The 22962-nt window shown below is 37.8% G+C and overlaps 2 protein-coding genes across 9 annotated transcripts in view; one reads left to right on the top strand and one right to left on the bottom strand.

The window, feature by feature from the left end:
- The first annotated feature begins 4404 nt into the window (after positions 1–4404).
- Positions 4405–22962, top strand: part of smx5 — a 91927-nt gene continuing 73369 nt past the window's right edge. The window contains exons 1-5 of one of the 2 annotated variants that reach the window (XM_062039205.1): positions 4412–4481; positions 4630–4697; positions 4809–4839; positions 7704–7763; positions 10335–10489. In XM_062039205.1, coding sequence (XP_061895189.1) covers positions 4479–4481; positions 4630–4697; positions 4809–4839; positions 7704–7763; positions 10335–10460 — 288 coding nt within the window. In that variant the 5' untranslated portion in view covers positions 4412–4478 and the 3' untranslated portion in view covers positions 10461–10489. Of the gene's footprint in view, positions 4482–4629; positions 4698–4808; positions 4840–7703; positions 7764–10334; positions 10490–22962 lie in introns of those variants that run through there. The other variant, XM_062039206.1, reaches the window with a different exon arrangement.
- The window catches only part of bcl6aa (BCL6A transcription repressor a), a 45477-nt gene continuing 43021 nt past the window's right edge, over positions 20507–22962 (bottom strand). For 5 of the 7 annotated variants that reach the window (XM_062039202.1, XM_062039201.1, XM_062039198.1 and 2 more), the window contains 4 exons: positions 22755–22922; positions 22551–22696; positions 21968–22105; positions 20507–21723 (listed from right to left, as the gene is read on the bottom strand). In XM_062039202.1, coding sequence (XP_061895186.1) covers positions 21580–21723; positions 21968–22105; positions 22551–22696; positions 22755–22922 — 596 coding nt within the window. In that variant the 3' untranslated portion in view covers positions 20507–21579. The remainder of the gene's footprint in view (positions 21724–21967; positions 22106–22550; positions 22697–22754; positions 22923–22962) is intronic. The other 2 variants (XM_062039203.1, XM_062039199.1) reach the window with 1 other exon arrangement.

Consider the following 22962-nt stretch of genomic DNA (forward strand, 5'->3'; position numbering starts at 1 on the left):
GCCCTTAGCATTTGCCTATACGGCCTATGCCACGGGCCGGCCCTGATGAAACTAGATGAGGCAATTCCTGAAGGAATTGCGTGTAAATTATTATTATTATAGAGGTTTATTTGAAATAGGGACAGATACAAAAACATAGACATCTTAAACAGTTATCCGATATATGCATCATAGTGTTTGTAGCCAAAGCTCATTTACAACACTTGGATGCTCCAATGCTGACGTTCAATTGAAATCCTGGGAAAAAAATTAGAATTGTTGAAGTAAAGCACACAATTCCTGAAAAGGCAGAATATTTTGAAGTTGGAACAGTTAGAATGAAATGAAAAATGTGGGAGTTGTGGAACTTTGAAGAATGTCCCATTGATTTCAATGGGAATTTCCCAAAAAGTGGGGAATTTCGGGAAATGCGGGACATTTTTGGAAAATGGTAAAAAAAAAAGAAAGTTGAATGGTCTGAATGAGTTGAAATGGTTGGTGTTGATATTTTTCAAATCGGTCGAGAAATGTTAAAGTAGTAACCTTTTTATTTGAGAAATGGTATTAAAGAATTCCTGGAATTTCGGGAAAACCGGGAATTTTTCCAGTTTGAAAAACAACTTTGTTTTTTGTCCTGATTAAGAGGAATGTTTGGATGGTGGAACGGTTGAAGTGGGTTAGAAAATGTGGAAGGAGCAGTCGCCAGAAAAAAGGAACAAAAAAGGGTTTGAAAAAACGGGAATTCTGGGAATTTCTGGAATACTTGGAAAAATAATAGTTTGAATGTTTTGAGTGTTTTTCATGTTTTTATTTCTATTTTTATCTATGTTTCTATGTTTTATCCAGTGTTTATCTGGTGTTTTTCATGTTTTTATTTCTATTTTTGTCTGTTTCTTTGTTTTATCTAGTGTTTTTCATGTTTTTATTTCTATTTTTATCTATGTTTCTATGTTTTATCTGGTGTTTTTCATGTTTTTATTTCTATTTTTGTCTGTTTCTTTGTTTTATCCTATGTGTTATCTAGTATTTTTCATGCTTTTATTTCTATTCTTATCTATTTTTTATCCTATGTTTTATCTAGTGTTTTTCATGTTTTTATTTATATTTTTATCTATTTTTTATCCTGTTTTATCTAGTGTTTATCTGGTGTTTTTCATGTTTTTATTTCTATTCTTGTCTATGTTTCTATGTTTTTTCTAGTGTTTATCTAGTGTTTTTCATGTTTTTATTTCTATTTTTATCTGTTTTATCCTTTGTTTTATCTAGTGTTTATCTAGTGTTTGTCTAGTGTTTTTCATGTTTTTATTTCTATTTTTGTCCATGTTTCTATGTTTTATCTAGTGTTTAAGTAGAGTTTTTCATGTTTTTGTTTCTACTTTTGTCTGTTTCTATGTTTTTTCTAGTGTTTATCTAGTGTTTTTCATGTTTTTGTTTCTATTTTTTTCTATGTTTTATCCTACGATTTATCTAGTGTTTATCTAGTGTTTTTCATGTTTTTATTTCTATTTTTGTCTGTTTCTATGTTTTATCTAGTGTTTTTCATGTTTTTTTTTTGCTATTTAAATTTTCCATTATACATTCTAAACTTTCTATTTTTATTTTTTACCTGTTTTTTGTAGCACTTTGAGATTTTAACAAATGTAAAGTGCGTTACAAATGTAATTCACTATTATTATTATTATTATTAATTTTAGTGTAGAAAAGCAAGCATTCACACAATAAAAGATGTTATTGAAATCCCATCACGTGGTCCCGCTCAGCCCTCACACCATAGACATGTTCTAAGGGTACGCAGCATGGAGCGCTACTGCCTACTGGCGCTGACGAGACGTGTGGCCGCCATCTTGGAGTGGTGATCCGCTCCACTCAGTGCAATTCATTTGGCAGGAGCAATGAACTGTCAGCGCATTTAATTCATCTTACCTCACTGAATACCACTGATTTTCAAGCGCTTTTTTGTCGTACGTGTAGCTATGATAAATGACACATCTTTTATTATCCATAGTTTGCTTAACAGTAATAGGATATTATTATATGCTATAAGTGACCAGACGTCCCAGATCAAAACTGGGAATATAATCCCAGAGAAGGGTCAGCTATTTTTAAGTTGAAGAAACAATATGGTGAGGTTATATATACATGCTACATAAACAATGTATGAATACATTAGATATCTATACATCTTATAGACTGTATCTCTGTTGCTGCAGCAGCAGAGAGTTTATTCTATTTTAACACTTTGTATTGATATTTTGTATTACATTCTTCCCTTAAATGATCATGTTTACACTCATTGTTTTATATGTATTTTGTATGTATGTCGCTTTGGATAAAAGCGTCTGCCAAATACTTCAACATAAACATATATAAACACCTGAAAGTCTTTATATCAGCTAAAACCACCAATCTGTTTCACTGGATTCAGAATAAAACCAAATTCTGTCTTACCCAACAATGTTAGTATTTGAATATTGTTACTTGAAGACTTATTCCTGGTTACAATTATACTGTTAAGAAAGTATTGTCTTATACTTTGCCTAAAATGAGAATGCATCATAATTAGGGATGTCCGATAATGGCTTTTTGCCGATATCCGATATTCCGATATTGTCCAACTCTTTAATTACCGATATCAACCGATACCGATATCAACCGATATATACAGTCGTGGAATTAACACATTATTATGTCTAATTTGGACAACCAGGTATGGTGAAGATAAGGTACTTTAAAAAAAAAATAAAAAAATAAAATAAGATAAATACATTAAAAACATTTTCTTGAATAAAAAAGAAAGTAAAACAATATAAAAACAGTTACATAGAAACTAGTAATTAATGAAAATGAGTAACATTAACTGTTAAAGGTTAGTATAATTAGTGGAGCAGCAGCACGCACAATCATGTGTGCTTACGGACTGTATCCCTTGCAGACTGTATTGATATATATTGATATATAATGTAGGAACCAGAATATTAATAACAGAAAGAAACAACCCTTTTGTGTGAATGAGGAGGGAGGTTTTTTGGGTTGGTGCATTAATTGTAAGTGTATCTTGTGTTTTTTATGTTGATTTAATTTAAAAAAACAAAACAAAAACAAACAACCGATACCGATAATAAAAAAACCGATACCGATAATTTCCGATATTACATTTTAACGCATTTATCATAATCAGTGGCGGCTGGGGAATTTTGTTTTAGGTGGGGCTGAAAGTTTGTAAAGCAAACCCCAGTAGGGGGGTCATCCTCCCCCAGAAAATGTATTTGTGATTTTCACATACAAATGAAGAATTCTGGTGCATTTTGACAAAATAATGAAGACAAAATAGAACATTTCCTAGGTTTGCAGAGAACTATATACAATATGCACACACTCTTTTCACAAAATACAACCAATGTTAAATCTCACTTGTGAAAAGTAATCCCCCCGATTCCTATTTTCAACAGTCCGTTCATTCGAGCAGGAAAACGCTGAACACCATCTTTGTTTTCTACCTGTCAACTATGGCTGCGAATCTTTGGGTGTCCCACGATTCGATTCAATATCGATTCTTAGGGTCACGATTTGATTCTTTATCGATTTTTTTCCCCGATTCAACACGATTCTCGATTCAAAAACGATATTTTCACGATTTAAAACGATGCTCTATTCCAGGGGTCGGGAACCTTTTTGGCTGAGAGAGCCATGAAAGCCAAATATTTTAAAACGTATTTCCGTGAGAGCCATATAATATTTTTTAACACTGAATACAACTAAATGTGTGCATTTTTAAGTAAGACCAACATTTTTTGAGTATAATGAGTCTCTTATTCTTTTTAATAACATTGTTATTCTGAAGCTAACTAATAATAAATAAGATACTTCTTACCATTAATGCGACTTCTTGAACAGGTGCGGTAGAAAACGGATGGATGGATTAAAATGCATGAGAATGTTTTATATTTTGAACGTTATTTTTAACACTGTGATTACCAGCTGAATTATTCATTACTTATCGTGTTAAGCAATGTCAGCTAAGATTTATCTGAGAGCCAGATGCAGTCATCAAAAGAGCCACATCTGGCTCTAGAGCCAGCATAGTTTTGGAATTGGATTGCATTGTTATGGTATTGCTGTGTATTGTTTTGTTGGATTGATTAATTAAAAAAATAATAAAATAATAATTTGATTTTTTTTTTACAAAACTAAATAAATAAAAAAATAAATAAAAAAATCGATGTATTTTTTATTTTTAGAATCGACACTGAATCGCACAACGTGAGAATCGCGATTCGTATTCGAATCCATTTTTCCCCACACCCCTACTGTCCACTGTTAGTTTAGGCTGCTCGCCGGCTCCTCATCACCACTTCAAGATGGCGGCCCAATTTCTCGCGTCACAGCAGCTCACAATGCTGCGTCTACTTATAAGATGTCTATGGTCGCGCTTATATGACGTCACGCCGCGTCACTGACATCAGACGGAACGCCGCACAACTCAAAACGGAGTCGCAAATATGGCGAGTAAAAACCTTGAATGAGTGGTTTGCCTGCTTTGTTGCATTGTTAGCGCTGTTAAAATGACACTTTTGAACGAGTCAGGTGTGAATGTGTCGTACTGTTTGACAGCGTCCTAGCTAGCTAACGTTGCTGTGTTGTTTCCATTAGCTCTTCTACTCCTTCTTCAAGTCGCTGGTGGGCAAAGATGTGGTGGTGGAGCTGAAGAACGACCTCAGGTCAGATTCACAACTTCCATTCTCTTACGGCTTCCACAATTCAAACATTCTAACATCATTATCAACGCTGCGTTCATATCTAATACCTCTTCTTTGTCTGGACGTTTGCAGCATATGTGGAACTCTTCATTCGGTTGACCAGGTATGAACTTCTCCTTTTTTTCTTGTTTTAGTCATTGATAGAATGACGTCAGGGTTATAAGCTTTAAATGCGGGATTTACAGTCGCCGTCAAAAGGTCATCAAAAAGGGCGAAAGATGACAATATTTTTTTCAAAAGACGACGAGCAAAGTGGCACACACTTCAGTCCCACTTTGATAAACAATCATAAATGAATATTTCAGCACATACACAATGTTGACTTCTATAGTTATACTTTGAAAACAATCATAAATGAATCTTTCAGCTAGGGCTGGGCGATATATCGATATACGCGATATATCGCGGGTTTGTCTCTGTGCGATATAGAAAATGACTATATCGTGATATTGGAGTATACGTTCTCACGCAGTTGCTTTTAGCTGCTGGCATTACACTACAGGCTCTCCTCGCTCTTTCCTGTGTCTCCTTCTCACAGACCAGGAGTCGGCAACCTTTACCACTCAAAGAGCCATTTTGGAAAGTTTCACAAATTAAAGAAAACAATGGGAGCCACAAAAAGTTTTTGAAAATTTAAAATGAAAAACACCACATACAAAGCTTAAATTGCTTTGCGCTATGTTAACCAGGGGTCTCTGACACACGCACCGGCACGCATCTCTATATGGAAATTTAATGTTAGTGCAGCCCGCGACTTTTAATTGAACGGCGCTTGATAGCGTCTTTCTTGCCAACCCTCTCAATTTTCCGGGAGACTCCCAAATTTCAGGACGTGCTGGCACTGCTTTTAGCGCCCTCTACAGCCTGCCCAAACAGCGTACCTGCATGGCCACATGATGAATGCAGCTTTTGCTTGCACACGTAAGTGCCAGCAAGGCATACTTGTTCAACAGCCACACAGCTTACACTGACGGTAGTCGTACAAAAACAACTTTAACACTGTTACGTTACAAATATGCGCCACACTTTGAACCCACACCAAAAAAGAATGACAAACACATTTCTGGAGAACATCTGCACTGTAACACAACATAAACACAACACAACAAATACCCAGAATCCCATGCAGCCCTAAATGTTCCGCTCAACCGACGCACGGAGAGGGGGGGGGGGGGGTTGATGTGTGGGGGGGTTTGGTGGTAGCGGGGGTGTATAATGTAGACCGGAAGAGTTAGGGCTGCATGGGATTCTGGGTATTTGTTGTGTTGTGTTACGGTGCGGATGTTCTCCAGAAATGTCTTTGTTATTCTTTTTTGGTGTGGGTTCACAGTGTGGCGCATATTTGTAACGTAACAGTGTTAAAGTTGTTTTTGTACGACTACCGTCAGTGTAAGCTGTGTGGCTGTTGACCAAGTATGCCTTGCTGTCGCCTACGTGTGCAAGTAAAAGCAACATATAACATGTGGCCGGGCTGGCACGCTGTTTGTAAATGCTATAGAGGACAATTAATGCAGTGCCATTAGGGCACGCCCTTGATTAAGTCATTAGAGTGAAAATAGGATAATATTTGCCCTGGGAGATTTCTAGGAGAGGCAGTCTCCTGGGAAAATCGGGGGGGTCGTTAAGTATACTGGGAAAACCGGGAGGGTCGGCAAGTATGCAGCTGAGCCGCATCAGAGTGGTCAAAGAGCCGCATGCGGCTCCGGAGCCGCGGGTTGCCGACCCCTGTCACAGACAGACAAGCGCACCTTCTTACATACGTCACATACTGTCACGACATACGTCACATACGTATACGCTAGTGATGGGTTGATGAAGCGTCATGAAGCGTTTCGACTGTGTCGATACTGTGTCACTAAATACTGACATCTGCTGGACATTAAAAATCACTACAGGCAACCTATGGACCGACTCAACTGACACTGATTTTATGACCTAGTACAGTGGTTCTCAAATGGGGGTACACGTACCCCTGGGGGTACTTGAAGGTATGCCAAGGGGGTACGTGAGATTTTTTAAAAAATGTCTGTCAAAAAGAACTGTGAAAAGAAATGCAACAATGCAATATTCAGTGTTGACAGCTAGATTTTTTGTGGACATGTTGCATAAATATTGATGTTAAAGATTTATTTTTTTGTTTAGAATGAAGTTCATGAATCCAGATGGATCTCTATTACAATCCCCAAAGAGGGCACTTTAAGTTGATGATTACTTCTATGTGTAAAAATCTTTATTCATAATTGAATCACTTGTTTATTTTTCAACAAGTTTTTAGTTATTTTTATACCTTTTTTTTCCAAATAGTTCAAGAAAGACCACAACAAATGAGCAATATTTTGCACTGTTATACAATTTAATAAATCAGAAACTGATGACATAGTGCTGTATTTTACTTCTTAATCTCTTTTTTCAACCAAAAATGCTTTGCTCTGATTAGGGGGCACTTGAATTAAAAAAATGTTCACAGGGGGTACATCACTGAAAAAAGGTTGAGAACCACTGACCTAGTATATACAATAATATATACATTTTTCTTCGAAAAAGGCAAAACGCTGCCTAGTAGCCATTATTGAGAACCGACGCCACCACTAACGAGCCGCGCCTAGTTAATGAGCCGGACGTGACGTCAGGTGAATACAACCTCTTGCCGAAGTTAAATTTGCATGTGCATAAAAGACAGCTCCCAAATGAACGGCTCACAACTGGTAGTCAGTTGTAATCGTTTACTTAAAAGACTCAATTCATTTGTTCGGATGTCACATCAGCTTCCTTTTTGAAAATCAATTCCTATGTCTACACCTTTTATCCGGGCCATCACCAACTCTTCCATTCTTTACGCAGCACCCCTTCAAAGTAGTGACAGTCGCCATTCCTTAAATTGTCAACCAGCCACACGTTTAAGGATTGAACACCATGGAGAAAAAATAACAAGTGGTGGACTAAGAATTTTTTGTGTGTGTGTTACAGTACCTGAATATTAAGCTCACAGATATCAGCGTGACCGATCCAGAGAAATATCCACACATGGTAAGTTACTTGTGAAGTAGCACATGTTGGATTTGAACGGGCGTCTGCGCTAAAAGACAAGGAATTGTTTATGCTAAATATTGTCTCACGTTTTATGCAAGGCTCACTGAAAGCATCCTACTCACTACAGTATGCTCGTATTACTGTATGTATGAATAATATTAACAATAATGGTTAGTTTTGATTGTCAGTGACATTTTAATCTAATTCCAAAAAACTAGCCCCAAAACCAAAATAACAAAATGTTAAATGGTGCGTCTCTGAAATAATAGAGTACTAAAAAATTCCCAGTGGAAATTTTGATGGGTCTACCATTGATTGAATCTAAAACGCAAGCATAAAATGTTAGCATGCTAATGTTAGCATGAGGACTTGGGAAAAGTTGGCGTACTTCTATGATAGCGCCAAGTATCAAAAAGCCATGGTTTTTTTTAGGTTAATATGAATAAAATGAGCAAAAATGCTTACATAAAACATTAGTATGTTAACATTAGCATGCTAATATAGAAGACGTTGGCATACATTCAAACTGACGCCAAGTATCAAAATCCCAGATTTTTAGGGTTAACCTCTTAAGGCCCAAGCTGTTTGTTTACATGCCTTTTTTTTATATTTCTCTTTGCTATTTGGGCTTATTGGACCCTAATTAGAATAAAAACTAAGAATCATCTTTTGATATTATGTACTTTGTTCATAAGTACACAAATGTGTACTTCATGTTTAGTGACATGCTAATTCTTATTTTTACACTTTTTTTTCTTCCAAATTCCATTGTATGTTATACTCTTCTGACACCACCAGATGGCAGTATAAGTGTCCACATAAGCGGCCATAAGACCCCAATTCAGTAGTGCACACAATTTTGGAAATAAGAGCTAAAAGGTGCTGTCCACGCATGTGGCCACTAAATATACAAAATTAGCTAAAAAGCAAGCATAAAACGTTAGCTTGTTATAATGGGAACAGTTACTTTACTTGCAAGATGGAAACATGTCTCAAAACTCAGGAATTGTTGGTTTAAATGATCAAAATGAGAAGAAATTCCAGCATAACAATAGCATGATAACATAGGAAAAGTTAGCATACGTCTAAGATGACACCAAGTATCAGAAGCCATGGTTTTTAGGTTTAAGTGAATAAAATTAGCAAAATTGCTAGCATAAAACGTTAGCATGATTATATAGAGGCAGAATTTTAAATAGAGCTCCTACATACTGTATCTTGTTGTGTGCCTAACAGCAAAGTACAAGTATCACACAGAATGGCGTTAGAAACAGCATTACAATGCCATCTGCTGGACGCAGTTGTAACAAGTTACTGTCCCAGACAGTCCCATTATAATGTGTTTATGAGTAACGGCAAAGCTAAGCTACGAACAATGGGAGACCGGGCTTTCTGCTCCGCCACTCCCAGTCTGTGGAACGCTCTCCCTGACCACCTGAGGGCACCACAGACTGTGGATGCTTTTAAAAAAGCCTTAAAAATCCTTCTTTTTAAAAAAGCCTTTTTTTTTTAGATGTATGCATACTAGTTTTAGCTATTTGGCTGTTGTAGTTTTTATTTTTATTTATTTTTTATTATCTTTTTATTATTTTTTTTGTGTTTATTTTTTTAATACACTGTAGCACTTTGAGGTTGTTTACTCAATGTAAAGTGCTTTTTACAAATAAAATCTATTATTATTATTAGGGATGTCCGATAATGGCTTTTTGCCGATATCCGATATTCCGATATTGTCCAACTCTTTAATTACCGATACCGATATCAACCGATACCGATGTCAACCGATATATGCAGTCGTGGAATTAACACATTATTATGCCTAATTTGGACAACCAGGTATGGTGAAGATAAGGTACTTTTTAAAAAAATTAGTAAAATAAGATAAATAAATTTAAAAAAAATTCTTGAATAAAAAAGAAAGTACAACAATATAAAAACAGTTACATAGAAACTAGTAATGAATGAAAATGAGTAAAATTAACTGTTAAAGGTTAGTACTATTAGTGGAGCAGCAGCACGCACAATCATGTGAGCTTACGGACTGTATCCCTTGCAGACTGTATTGATATATATTGATATATAATGTAGGAAGCAGAATATTAATAACAGAAAGAAACAACCCTTTTGTGTGAATGAGTGTAAATGGGGGAGGGAGGTTTTTTGGGTTGGTGCACTAATTGTAAGTGTATCTTGTGTTTTTTATGTGGATTTAATAAAAATTTAAAAAAAACAAACTATACCGATAATAAAAAAAACGATACCGATAATTTCCGATATTACATTTTAACGCATATATCGGCCGATAATATCGGACATCTCTAATTATTATTATTATTATAAGGGTGAACAGGTAACGACAAATGTATTTGAAAGAAATGAATCAATCTTTGGGATGCACAACATATACATTTTTTTTTTTTTTTAAATTCACAACCTCAAAAAGTTTTGCTTTATTTTGATAACAACAAAATGCAGGAATCCACTTCTAAATCTCACGTAGACTTCCTTGTCATCATTTTCACGACCTACCAAAATCCCACCCCTGTCTTGTCGTCGTTTCCCCATCAGTTGTCCGTTAAAAACTGTTTCATCCGCGGCTCGGTGGTGCGCTACGTGCAGCTGCCCGCTGACGAAGTGGACACTCAGCTCCTCCAGGACGCCGCACGCAAAGAAGCCATGCAGCAGAAGCAGTGATGCATGCTGGGGTGCGGAAGGGGGGGGGGGGGGGGGGGGGGGCATCAATGAAGATGGCCAATCTCATCTCTCCTCACTTTTTTTTTTTTTTTTAACCACAGACTTCTTTGCAGCAAAATCATTTTTTACTACTTATAATGGAAATACCTTCAATTTCGTTTGGAGTGAAGAAAAGTTGGAGGCCAGCAGAATCACTTGCATGACTTTCTTAGTTTACCTTCGTTTTAATGTCACGTGACTTTTCTTTTGGCCTTGGTAGACTTGTTTGGTATATGCCAGCATGCGTGGCAAATAAAGACACAAAATCTTACCCGTGTTTGATGCTTTTTTTTTTCCTCCAGGTTTTCTCTTTTAACAAGATGGCGATGTCCTGATAAATACATGCAACTACATAGCGCTTAATTGTCTTTTTTTTTATTTTTAAGAATGATCGTATTTGTCTGGTGACTGAGAAAATGTCTAAGTGTGCCTGCGAGAAGAGGCGAGAGCTGTGGCAGGACAAGTGGCGCTTGCTCACAATACCCCGAGCATGCGTCAGTTCTCCAGGGGTTTGGTCCATCTCGGGACCCGTTTGGAAGACATGGACTGTAGAGCTACGGAAAAACTTGCAGTGTGGATTTGAAACACTGTGGTACCTCGGGACACGAGTACCCCGCCCAATTGTTGTGCTCTAGGTCAGAGTTTTTCAACCTTTTTAGAGCCATGGCACATTTTTTGCGTTGAAAAAATCCAGAGTCACACCACCAGCAGAAATCATTAAAAAACAAAACTCAGTTGACAGTAAAAAGTCGTCGCAATTGTTGGATATGACTTCAAAGCATAACCAAGCATGCATCAATATAGCTCTTGTCTCAAAGTAGGTGTACTGTCACGACCTGTCACATCACACCCTGACTTATTTGGACTTTTAAACTGTTTTACTGTGTGTAGTGTCTTAGTTCTTGTCTTGCACTCCTATTTTGGGGGCTTTTTCTCTTTTTTGGTATTTTCCTGTAGCAGTTTCATGTCTTCCTTTTGAGCGATATTTCCCGCATCTACTTTGTTTTAGCAATCAAGAATATTTCAGTTGTTTTCGTCCTTCTTTGTGGGGACATTGTTGATTGTCATGTTCGGATGCACATTGTGGACGCCGTCTTTGCTCCACAGTAAGTCTTTGCTGTCGTCCAGCATTCTGTTTTTGTTTACTTTGTAGCCAGTTCAGTTTTAGTTTCGTTCTGCATAGCCTTCCCTAAGCTTCAATGCCTTTTCTTAGGGGCACTCACCTTTTGTCTATTTTTGGTTTAAGCATTAGACACCTTTTTACCTGCACACTGCCTCCCTCTGTTTCCCACATCTACAAAGCAATTAGCTACCGGCTGCCACCTACTGATATGGAAGAGTATTACATGGTTACTCTGCCGAGCTCTAGACAGCACCGACACTCAACAACAACACATCATTTGCAGACTATAATTACTGGTTTGCAAAAAATATTTTTAACCCAAATAGGTGAAATTAGATAATCTCCCAGGGACCGATAACTGCACAGATAATTAGGCCGATAACAAAACAGATACCTGGACATATGACTAGACCGATAAATGGACAGATAATTAGACCGACGACATGACAAATGACTAGACCGAAACCTGGATAGATAACTGGACCGATAACTGGATAGATAATTAGACCGACACCTGGACAGATAACTCAACCGACACCTGGACAGATAACAACACAGATAATTGGACCGACGACATGACCGATAATTGGACTGACGACATGATCGATAATTAGACCAACGACGGGACCGAAAACATGACAGATGACTAGACGGAAACCTGGACAGATAAGACAGATAACTGGACAGATAAGACAGATAACTGGATTGAGACCTGGACAAATAAGACCGAGACCTGGACAGATAAGACTGATAACTAGCCAGATAACTGGACAGATAGCTAGACCGAGACCTGGATAGATAACTAGCCAGATAACTAGACCGAGACCTGGATAGATAACTAGACCGATAACTGGACAGATAATTAGACCGATACCTGGACAGCTAACAACACAGATAATTGGACCGACGACATGACCGATAATTATACCGACGACGGGACCGACAACATGACAGATGACTAGATCGAAACCTGGACAGATAAGACAGATAACTGGACCGAGACCTGGATAGATAACTAGACCGATAACTGGACAGATAATTAGACCGATACCTGGACAGCTAACAACACAGATAATTAGACCGACGACATAACAAATGACTAGACCGAAACCTGGATAGATAACTGGACCGATAACTGGATAGATAATTAGACCGACACCTGGACAGATAACTCAACCGACACCTGGACAGATAACAACACAGATAATTGGACCGACGACATGACCGATAATTGGACTGACGACATGATCGATAATTAGACCAACGACGGGACCGACAACATGACAGATGACTAGACGGAAACCTGGACAGATAAGACAGATAACTGGACCGAGACCTGGACAGATAAGACAGATAACTGGATCGAGACCTGGACAATTAAGACCGAGACCTGGACAGATAAGACTGATAACTAGCCAGATAACTGGACAGATAGCTAGACCGATACCTGGATAGATAACTAGCCAGATAACTAGACCGAGACCTGGATAGATAACTAGACCGATAACTGGACAGATAATTAGACCGATACCTGGACAGCTAACAACACAGATAATTGGACCGACGACATGACCGATAATTATACCGACGACGGGACCGACAACATGACAGATGACTAGATCGAAACCTGGACAGATAAGACAGATAACTGGACCGAGACCTGGATAGATAACTAGACCGATAACTGGACAGATAATTAGACCGATACCTGGACAGCTAACAACACAGATAATTAGACCGACGACATGACAAATGACTAGACCGAAACCTGGATAGATAACTGGACCGATAACTGGATAGATAATTAGACCGACACCTGGACAGATAACTCAACCGACACCTGGACAGATAACAACACAGATAATTGGACCGACGACATGATCGATAATTAGACCAACGACGGGACCGACAACATGACAGATGACTAGACGGAAACCTGGGCAGATAAGACAGATAACTGGACCGAGACCTGGACAGATAACTGGATCGAGACCTGGACAAATAAGACAGAGACCTGGACAGATAAGACTGATAACTAGCCAGATAACTGGACAGATAGCTAGACCGAGACCTGCATAGATAACTAGCCAGATAACTAGACCGAGACCTGGATAGATAACTAGACCGATAACTGGACAGATAATTAGACCGATACCTGGACAGCTAACACAGATAATTGGACCGACGACAATACCGATAATTATACCGACGACGGGACCAACAACATGACAGATGACTAGATCGAAACCTGGACAGATAAGACAGATAACTGGACCGAGACCTGGATAGATAACTAGACCGATAACTGGACAGATAATTAGACCGATACCTGGACAGCTAACAACACAGATAATTAGACCGACGACATGACAAATGACTAGACCGAAACCTGGATAGATAACTGGACCGATAACTGGATAGATAATTAGATCGACACCTGGACAGATAACTCAACCGACACCTGGACAGATAACAACACAGATAATTGGACCGACGACATGATCGATAATTAGACCAACGACGGGACCGACAACATGACAGATGACTAGACGGAAACCTGGGCAGATAAGACAGATAACTGGACCGAGACCTGGACAGATAACTGGATCGAGACCTGGACAAATAAGACAGAGACCTGGACAGATAAGACTGATAACTAGCCAGATAACTGGACAGATAGCTAGACCGAGACCTGCATAGATAACTAGCCAGATAACTAGACCGAGACCTGGATAGATAACTAGACCGATAACTGGACAGATAATTAGACCGATACCTGGACAGCTAACACAGATAATTGGACCGACGACAATACCGATAATTATACCGACGACGGGACCAACAACATGACAGATGACTAGATCGAAACCTGGACAGATAAGACAGATAACTGGACCGAGACCTGGATAGATAACTAGACCGATAACTGGACAGATAATTAGACCGATACCTGGACAGCTAACAACACAGATAATTAGACAGACGACATGACAAATGACTAGACCGAAACCTGGATAGATAACTGGACCGATAACTGGATAGATAATTAGACCGACACCTGGACAGATAACTCAACCGACACCTGGACAGATAACAACACAGATAATTGGACCGACGACATGACCGATAATTGGACTGACGACATGATCGATCATTAGACCAACGACGGGACCGACAACATGACAGATGACTAGACGGAAACCTGGACAGATAAGACAGATAACTGGACCGAGACCTGGACAGATAAGACAGATAACTGGATCGAGACCTGCACAGATAAGACTGATAACTAGCCAGATAACTGGACAGATAGCTAGACCGAGACCTGGATAGATAACTAGCCAGATAACTAGACCGAGACCTGGATAGATAACTAGACCGATAACTGGACAGATAATTAGACCGATACCTGGACAGCTAACAACACAGATAATTGGACTGACGACATGACCGATAATTATACCGACGACGGGACCGACAACATGACAGATGACTAGATCGAAACCTGGACAGATAAGACCGATAACTGGACCGAGACCTGGACAGATAAGACAGATAACTGGATCGAGACCTGCACAGATAAGACCGAGACCTGGACAGATAAGACTGATAACTAGCCAGATAACTGGACAGATAACTAGACCGAGACCTAGATAGATAACTAGCCAGATAACTAGACCGAGACCTGGATAGATAACTGGACAGATAATTAGACCGATACCTGGACAGATAACTAAAGTGAAAACTCAACCGATACCTGGACAGATAACAACACAGATAATTGGACCGACGACATGACCGATAATTAGACTGACGACGGGACCGACAACATGACAGATGACTAGACCAAAACCTGGACGGATAACTGGACAGATAAGACATAACTGGATCGAGACCTGGACAGATAAGACTGATAACTAGCCAGATAACTAGACCCGGATAGATAACTGGACAGATAATTTGCTAGTGGTCAGCCGCTAAGCTGAGGCAGAGTGACGGCAAAGGAAGAAGAATAAACAGATGCCAGAAATGTTGAAGTGCGATACGTTTGATGGATGAGCGATCAGACACGCTGGTATCAATGGGCTTAGCCTGTGGAAAAACTGTTAGTCAAAGCTGTTATATTTTAGCCATTTTTTTAGTGTCACTGTAATTAAAATACAGGACAAAAAACGTCCCTTGACATCTGAAAACCTGTACTTTTGTTTCTAAATACGGGACAAGTCCGTTCAAGGCACAGTTGGACTACCGGTATACGTGGAAGTTCACTCTCCAAAGTAAATGCTGTATATTCATTCATAAAACTACTGTATGTACTACATTCTATTGTTTGTTTTTTTCATGCAATATCTAAACATTTAGTTTTTTCTTTTTAAAAGGCATATTACATGTAAAATGGTGCTGTTTGGTGGCTTATATTAAATTAATTTGAATAGGCATCTGTATTTTCGAGGTACAAGCTGCATCACAGAACCGATTAAACTCGTATCCCGAGGTACCTCTGCGTTTTTCTTATGACACCCGTGACTCGTCCTGGGACTTTTCTGACACCAAGTACAGTAGAGCGCGTTGTACCTTTCCCGACTTCCTGTTTTTTACCGACCACACACAGGCAAATCAAAGGATGTGTGGGCCATTTTGGTAGTTTTAACCTTCAAAACCAGTGCAACACATGTTTTTTTGTGTTTGCAATATTTTAAAAAAGCATATGTTTCGAATAAAACTCCCAAGGGTGCATTATGTCAGGCATTATTAGCCATTTTTCATGTGTGGTTTAGGAGTTATGTTTAAATAACTCTCATATTGAGTGTGACAGTATACTGTCATAGTGAGTAAAACCCAATTGTTGTATTTGCAAACCTTACAAAAACAACTGATTCTAGTAAAACTCACATAGATACAATATTACAGGCATTTTTAGACATAATGCATGTTTGGTTTTGGAGTTATGTTTATATAACTTTCATATTTAGTATGACAGTTATACTGTCATATTGAGTAAAAAAACTAACTTGTCTTTGCAAACCTTACAAAAGATCATTTTTCTAGTAAAACTAACAAAGATACATGTCATTATTAGCCATTTTGCATGTGTATTTTAGGAGTTATGTTTAAATACATTTTTATTGCTTTTTTCGCATTATCTCAGGATTCTAAGAACATTACTGTCCTATAGAGTAAAAAAATACTTTTTGTGTTTGCAAGATTTAAAAAAGCCTATGTTTTCGAGTAAAACTCCCAGGATGCATTATTTCAGGCATTATTAGCCATTTTTCATGTGTGGTTTAGGAGTTATGTTTAAATAACTGTCATATTGAGTGTGACAGTATACTGTCATAGTGAGTAAAACCTAATTGTTGTATTTGCAAACCTTATAAACACAAATGACTAGTAAAACTCACATGAATTCAATATTACAGGCATTTTTACACATTTTACATGTTTGGTTTAGGAATTATGATGAAATACATTTTTATTGCTTTTTTCGCATTATCTCAGGATTCTAAGAACATTACTGTCCTATTGAGTAAAAAAAACTACTTTTTGTGTTAGCAAGATTTAAAAAAGCATATGTTTCGAGTAAAACTCCCAAGGATGCATTATTTCAGGCATTATTAGCCATTTTTCATGTGTGGTTTAGGAGTTATGTTTAAATAACTGTCATATTGAGTGTGACAGTATACTGTCATAGTGAGTAAAACCTAATTGTTGTATTTGCAAACCTTATAAACACAACTGACTAGCAATATTACAGGCATTTTTAGACATAATGCGTGTTTGGTTTTGGAGTTATGTTTATATAACTTTCATATTTAGTATGACAGTTATACTGTCATATTGAATAAAAAAACTAACTTGTGTCTTTGCAAACCTTACAAAAGATCATTTTTCTAGTCAAACTAACAAAGATACATGTCTCCAGGCATTATTAGCCATTTTGCATGTGTATTTTAGGAGTTATGTTTAAATAACTGTCATAGTGAGTGTGACAGTATACTGTCATAGTGAGTAAAACCCAATTTTTGTATTTGCAAACCTTACAAAAACAACTGATTCTAGTAAAACTCACATAGATACAATATTACAGGCATTTTTAGACATAATGCATGTTTGGTTTTGGAGTTATGTTTATATAACTTTCATATTTAGTATGACAGTTATACTGTCATATTGAATAAAAAAACTAACTTGTGTCTTTGCAAACCTTACAAAAGATCATTTTTCTAGTCAAACTAACAAAGATACATGTCTCCAGGCATTATTAGCCATTTTGCATGTGTATTTTAGGAGTTATGTTTAAATACATTTGTATTGCTTTTTTCGCATAATCTCAGGATTCTAAGAACATTACTGTCATATAGAGTAAAAAAACTACTTTTTGTGTTAGCAAGATTTAAAAAAGCATATGTTTCGAGTAAAACTCCCAGGATGCATTATTTCAGGCATTTTTAGTCGTGGTTTAGGAGTTATGTTTAAATAACTGTCATATTGAGTGTGATGGTATACTGTCAGTGAGTAAAACCTAATTGTTGTATTTGCAAACCTTATAAACACAACTGACTAGTAAAGCTCACATGAATTCAATATTACAGGCATTTTTACACATTTTGCATGTTTGGTTTAGGAATTATGAAATACATTTTTATTGCTTTTTTCGCATTATCTCAGGATTCTAAGAACATTACTGTCATATAGAGTAAAAAACTACTTTTTGTGTTTGCAAGATTTAAAAAAAGCATATGTTTCGAGTAAAACTCCCAGGATGCGTTATTTCAGGCATTATTAGCCATTTTTCATGTGTGGTTTAGGAGTTATGTTTAAATAACTGTCATATTGAGCGTGACAGTTTACTGTCATAGTGAGTAAAACCTAATTGTTGTATTTGCAAACCTTATAAACACAACTGACTAGTAAAACTCACACAAATTCAATATTACAGGCATTTTTACACATTTTACATGTTTGGTTTAGGAATTATGATGAAATACATTTTTATTGCTTTTTTCGCATTACCTCAGGATTCTAAGAACATAACTGTCATATTGAGTAAAAAACTACTTTTTGTGTTTGCAAGACTTAAAAAAGCATATGTTTCGAGTAAAACTCCCAGGATGCATTATTTCAGGCATTATTAGCCATTTTTCATGTGTGGTTTAGGAGTTATGTTTAAATAACTGTCATATTGAGTGTGACAGTATACTGTCAGTGAGTAAAACCCAATTGTTGTATTTGCAAACCTTATAAACACAAATGACTCTAGCAATATTACAGGCAATTTTAGACATAATGCATGTTTGGTTTTGGAGTTATGTTTATATAACTTTCATATTTAGTATGACAGTTATACTGTCATATTGAGTAAAAAAAACTAACTTGTGTCTTTGCAAACCTTACAAAAGATAATTTTTCTAGTCAAACTAACAAAGATACATGTCTCCAGGCATTATTAGCCATTTTGCATGTGTATTTTAGGAGATATGTTTAAATACATTTGTATTGCTTTTTTCGCATTATCTCCGGATTCTAAGAACATTACTGTCATATAGAGTAAAAAACTACTTTTTGTGTTTGCAAGATTTAAAAAAGCATATGTTTCGAGTAAAACTCCCAAGGATGCATTATTTCAGGCATTTTTAGTCGTGGTTTAGGAGTTATGTTTAAATAACTGTCATAGTGAGTAAAACATAATTGTTGTATTTGCAAACCTTATAAACACAACTGACTAGTAAAACTCACATGAATTCAATATTACAGGCATTTTTACACATTTTGCATGTTTGGTTTAGGAAATATGATGAAATACATTTTTATTGCTTTTTTCGCATTATCTCAGGATTCTAAGAACATTACTGTCATATTGAGTAAAAAACTACTTTTTGTGTTTGCAAGACTTTAAAAAGCATATGTTTCGAGTAAAACTCCCAAGGATGCATTATTTCAGGCATTATTAGCCATTTTTCATGTGTGGTTTAGGAGTTATGTTTAAATAACTGTCATATTGAGTGTGACAGTATACTGTCATAGTGAGTAAAACCTAATTGTTGTATTTGCAAACCTTATAAACACAAATGACTCTAGCAATATTACAGGCAATTTTAGACATAATGCATGTTTGGTTTTGGAGTTATGTTTATATAACTTTCATATTTAGTATGACAGTTATACTGTCATATTGAGTAAAAAAAACTAACTTGTGTCTTTGCAAACCTTACAAAAGATCATTTTTCTAGTCAAACTAACAAAGATACACGTCTCCAGGCATCATTAGCCATTTTGCATGTGTATTTTAGGAGTTATGTTTAAATACATTTGTATTTCTTTTTTTCGCATTATCTCCGGATTCTAAGAACATTACTGTCATATTGAGTAAAAAAGTACTTTTTGTGTTTGCAAGACTTAAAAAAGCATATGTTTTGAGTAAAACTCCCAGGATGCGTTATTTCAGGCATTATTAGCCATTTTTCATGTGTGGTTTAGGAGTTATGTTTAAATAACTGTCATAGTGAGTAAAACCTAATTTTTGTATTTGCAAAAAATTTTGGTCGAAATTTACTATGAATGCTGTAGATCCAAAGCCGAACTGAAATGCTAACAGTTAGCACAAGCGATAACAAATAATTAGCAAAATTTGCTAGAAAAAGGTAGTAAAATTACAGAATATAATATAACTGCTAAATTATCTAGAAAGCTAGCATGCTAAAATGCTAACTATAACACGTGTTAAGTACCAAAATGCATTACTCTGAGGTGTGTACCTGAAAAATGTCTTTAAAATACCAACAGGCATCATTCGTCTTGTAACAAAATATTTGATGCCAGGTGTATATCTGCAAAATTTGCACAAAAAAAAGCTAGCATGCTAATTAAAGAAAGAATCCCCTGCTTGTGTTCATACATAGAAATCATGACTTTTATTTTACATTCATACATCAAGGACATTGTACAATAGTCTCAAATTCAGATAGAAAATCCAAAAACAAGTCCTGAAGAATTACAGTGAAGTATTTTGCATGTTTTTCAGGTTGGTGACAAGCATTGAAAAATATACACACACACGTACACACATTCATACACACAAAAAAGGGGGGTAACGAGTGGTGTTGTACCTTAACAGAGCTGAAGAGGAACTCCGTCGCCATGAAGAAAAGGCACATTGAATCCACAGTGTATGTACAAACCGACAATTACACAACTGTACGCAAGGATAACAACGACCAGAACTGTAAACTTTGAGGGGGAGGAGGGGGAGAACACATCTTTACAAATACATTAGAAGCAAAATATTTTCTCAGTCATAACAAACCTCGAATCGCAATTCAACATCGACGATTGTCTCCGCCAGCAGAGGACAATCCCACAAGTATGTATAAATACACAATAATGTCACAATGTTTATAATAGTCACCCTCAAGGAGCAGCTCATGCATAAGCAGTCAGACAGCAGCGCTTCTCTGATATGTTTTTTGTTTTTTTTACTTTGGACAAAAGCCAATTCCTCCTCACTACTCCACTTAAAAATGTATAGAGGACTCTGTACACGTTTTAAAATATACGTACCACCCGTCAGTCAATATTCTCAGAAAAGTAAGTTCTCTGATATAAAATACTGTTTTTTTTTTCTCCTTAAAAATCACTTTTTTTTTGTTGTTTTTTTACATTCCATCCTTCGACAAAATAAAGCTTTATATGCGTACCTTCAAAGCTTAGAAACACGTAGATACATATTTATATAGATCTATTTAGACAGAAACCGTAAAGTGACTTAAAGACGCCGGCTGCGGCTCTACGTTCACATGTAGTGGAAACCCGTTTTTTCTCCAAATGTTTTACACGCATTGCGTACCGCGGCCAATTTGATTAGTCCAACGAACACAGTGTGGCACTAGCGTTTGATTGGATGATTGTACAAGTCAGAGGGAGGCGCGGGGTCAAGATGGCCTCCGTCCCCACGACCGCTCAACAGGCCTTGGTCAGGTCGGCGGGCATGTCGACGGCCGACACGCGGTACTGGATCTTGGTGTTGGTGATGGCGCCGTGCTTCTGCCGCAGGTGCAGTCGCAGCTGACTCTTGTGGCGGAAGTGCAAGTTGCATTTCTCACACTGGAAGGGAAGAGCGATACCACAGCGTTAACACTAGATGCCGCCAGAGACCAATCTATGGAGAGTGTGGACGACTCCCTTTCAGAGTTGGCCGCCCTGTAGTCACGTGAGGGGGCCGATTATTTAAGAGATTGTCTCTCTGAAATGCCCCTCACATTACTACATGGAGCCATATATGGGACCAACTCTAAAACAGAGTTGTCCATACTCTATACACGACTCTAGGGTGGTGCTAGTGACCTACATGGTAGGGCTTCTCGCCCGTGTGGATGCGCAGGTGGCTCTTTAGGGTCTGCAGGTGACGGAAGCGCGTACCGCAGATCTCACAAGGATATGGCTTCTCGCCCGTGTGGATCAGGACGTGGGCGCGCAGATGGGCAACCTGGCAACAAACGTCAAGTTAGCAAACTCTAAAACGGTGCTGTTTATTGGGCACGGTACCATATTTGCTCACGTTTGTTTTTGGGTTTTTAAATTAAATTCTGAGTATTTGTCAGTTTTTGACCCAGAGCCCAGTGAGTGTTCTATTGGGGTATGGTCGGTCGCTTTAACACAAACATTCCATAATGTGTCAGGTGCTAAAGTACACTCTACTGTTCCGCGATTCCTGCCTCTGATACTCCTATGGTAGACTTTGGTCCCAAACCGGAAGAAATGTGGAAAGTTGTCAGTTTTTACAGGCAGCGTAAGAGGATACTATGAGGCGGTAAAAACAAACAGTTCTACCCAGGGCATCTCCAGTCTCTGCGACCATGTCTCCCCAACAATCAAAGGTCTGAAAGGTCAATAAGTCTTAGAACGTACTCTTAATAATTGTCAAGGCTCACCTGTACGAAGCGAGCCCCGCACGTCTCACATTTGTATGGCTTTTCTCCTGAGTGGATGCGAGTGTGAGTCTTGAGGTTGGCTGGTCTGTTGAACTGAGCACCACATATGTTGCAGCGATACGGTTTCTCTCCTGGAAACACGACAGCTGGTGAGCAAAGACACGTAAGAGGTGCTGGGGTTTGCGCCTGTGTGATCTGGCGTACCGGTGTGGACGGTCTTGTGGCTGGCGAGGTTGCCCTTGTAGCGGAAGGCGGCCTGGCAGCGGTCGCACTTGTACGGCTTGTCGCTGTGGACTTGGAGCGTGTGCTGCTTCAGCGCTTCCTCTTCGGCGAACTTGGAGTCGCATTCGTTGCAGAAGAAAGTGCCGTTTTCTGTTCGGGGAGAAGACGCACAAAGATTATGCGCCAGAAT

This window comes from Entelurus aequoreus, linkage group LG27 (assembly GCF_033978785.1).
Source record: "Entelurus aequoreus isolate RoL-2023_Sb linkage group LG27, RoL_Eaeq_v1.1, whole genome shotgun sequence".
NCBI classification, from domain to species: domain Eukaryota; kingdom Metazoa; phylum Chordata; class Actinopteri; order Syngnathiformes; family Syngnathidae; genus Entelurus; species Entelurus aequoreus.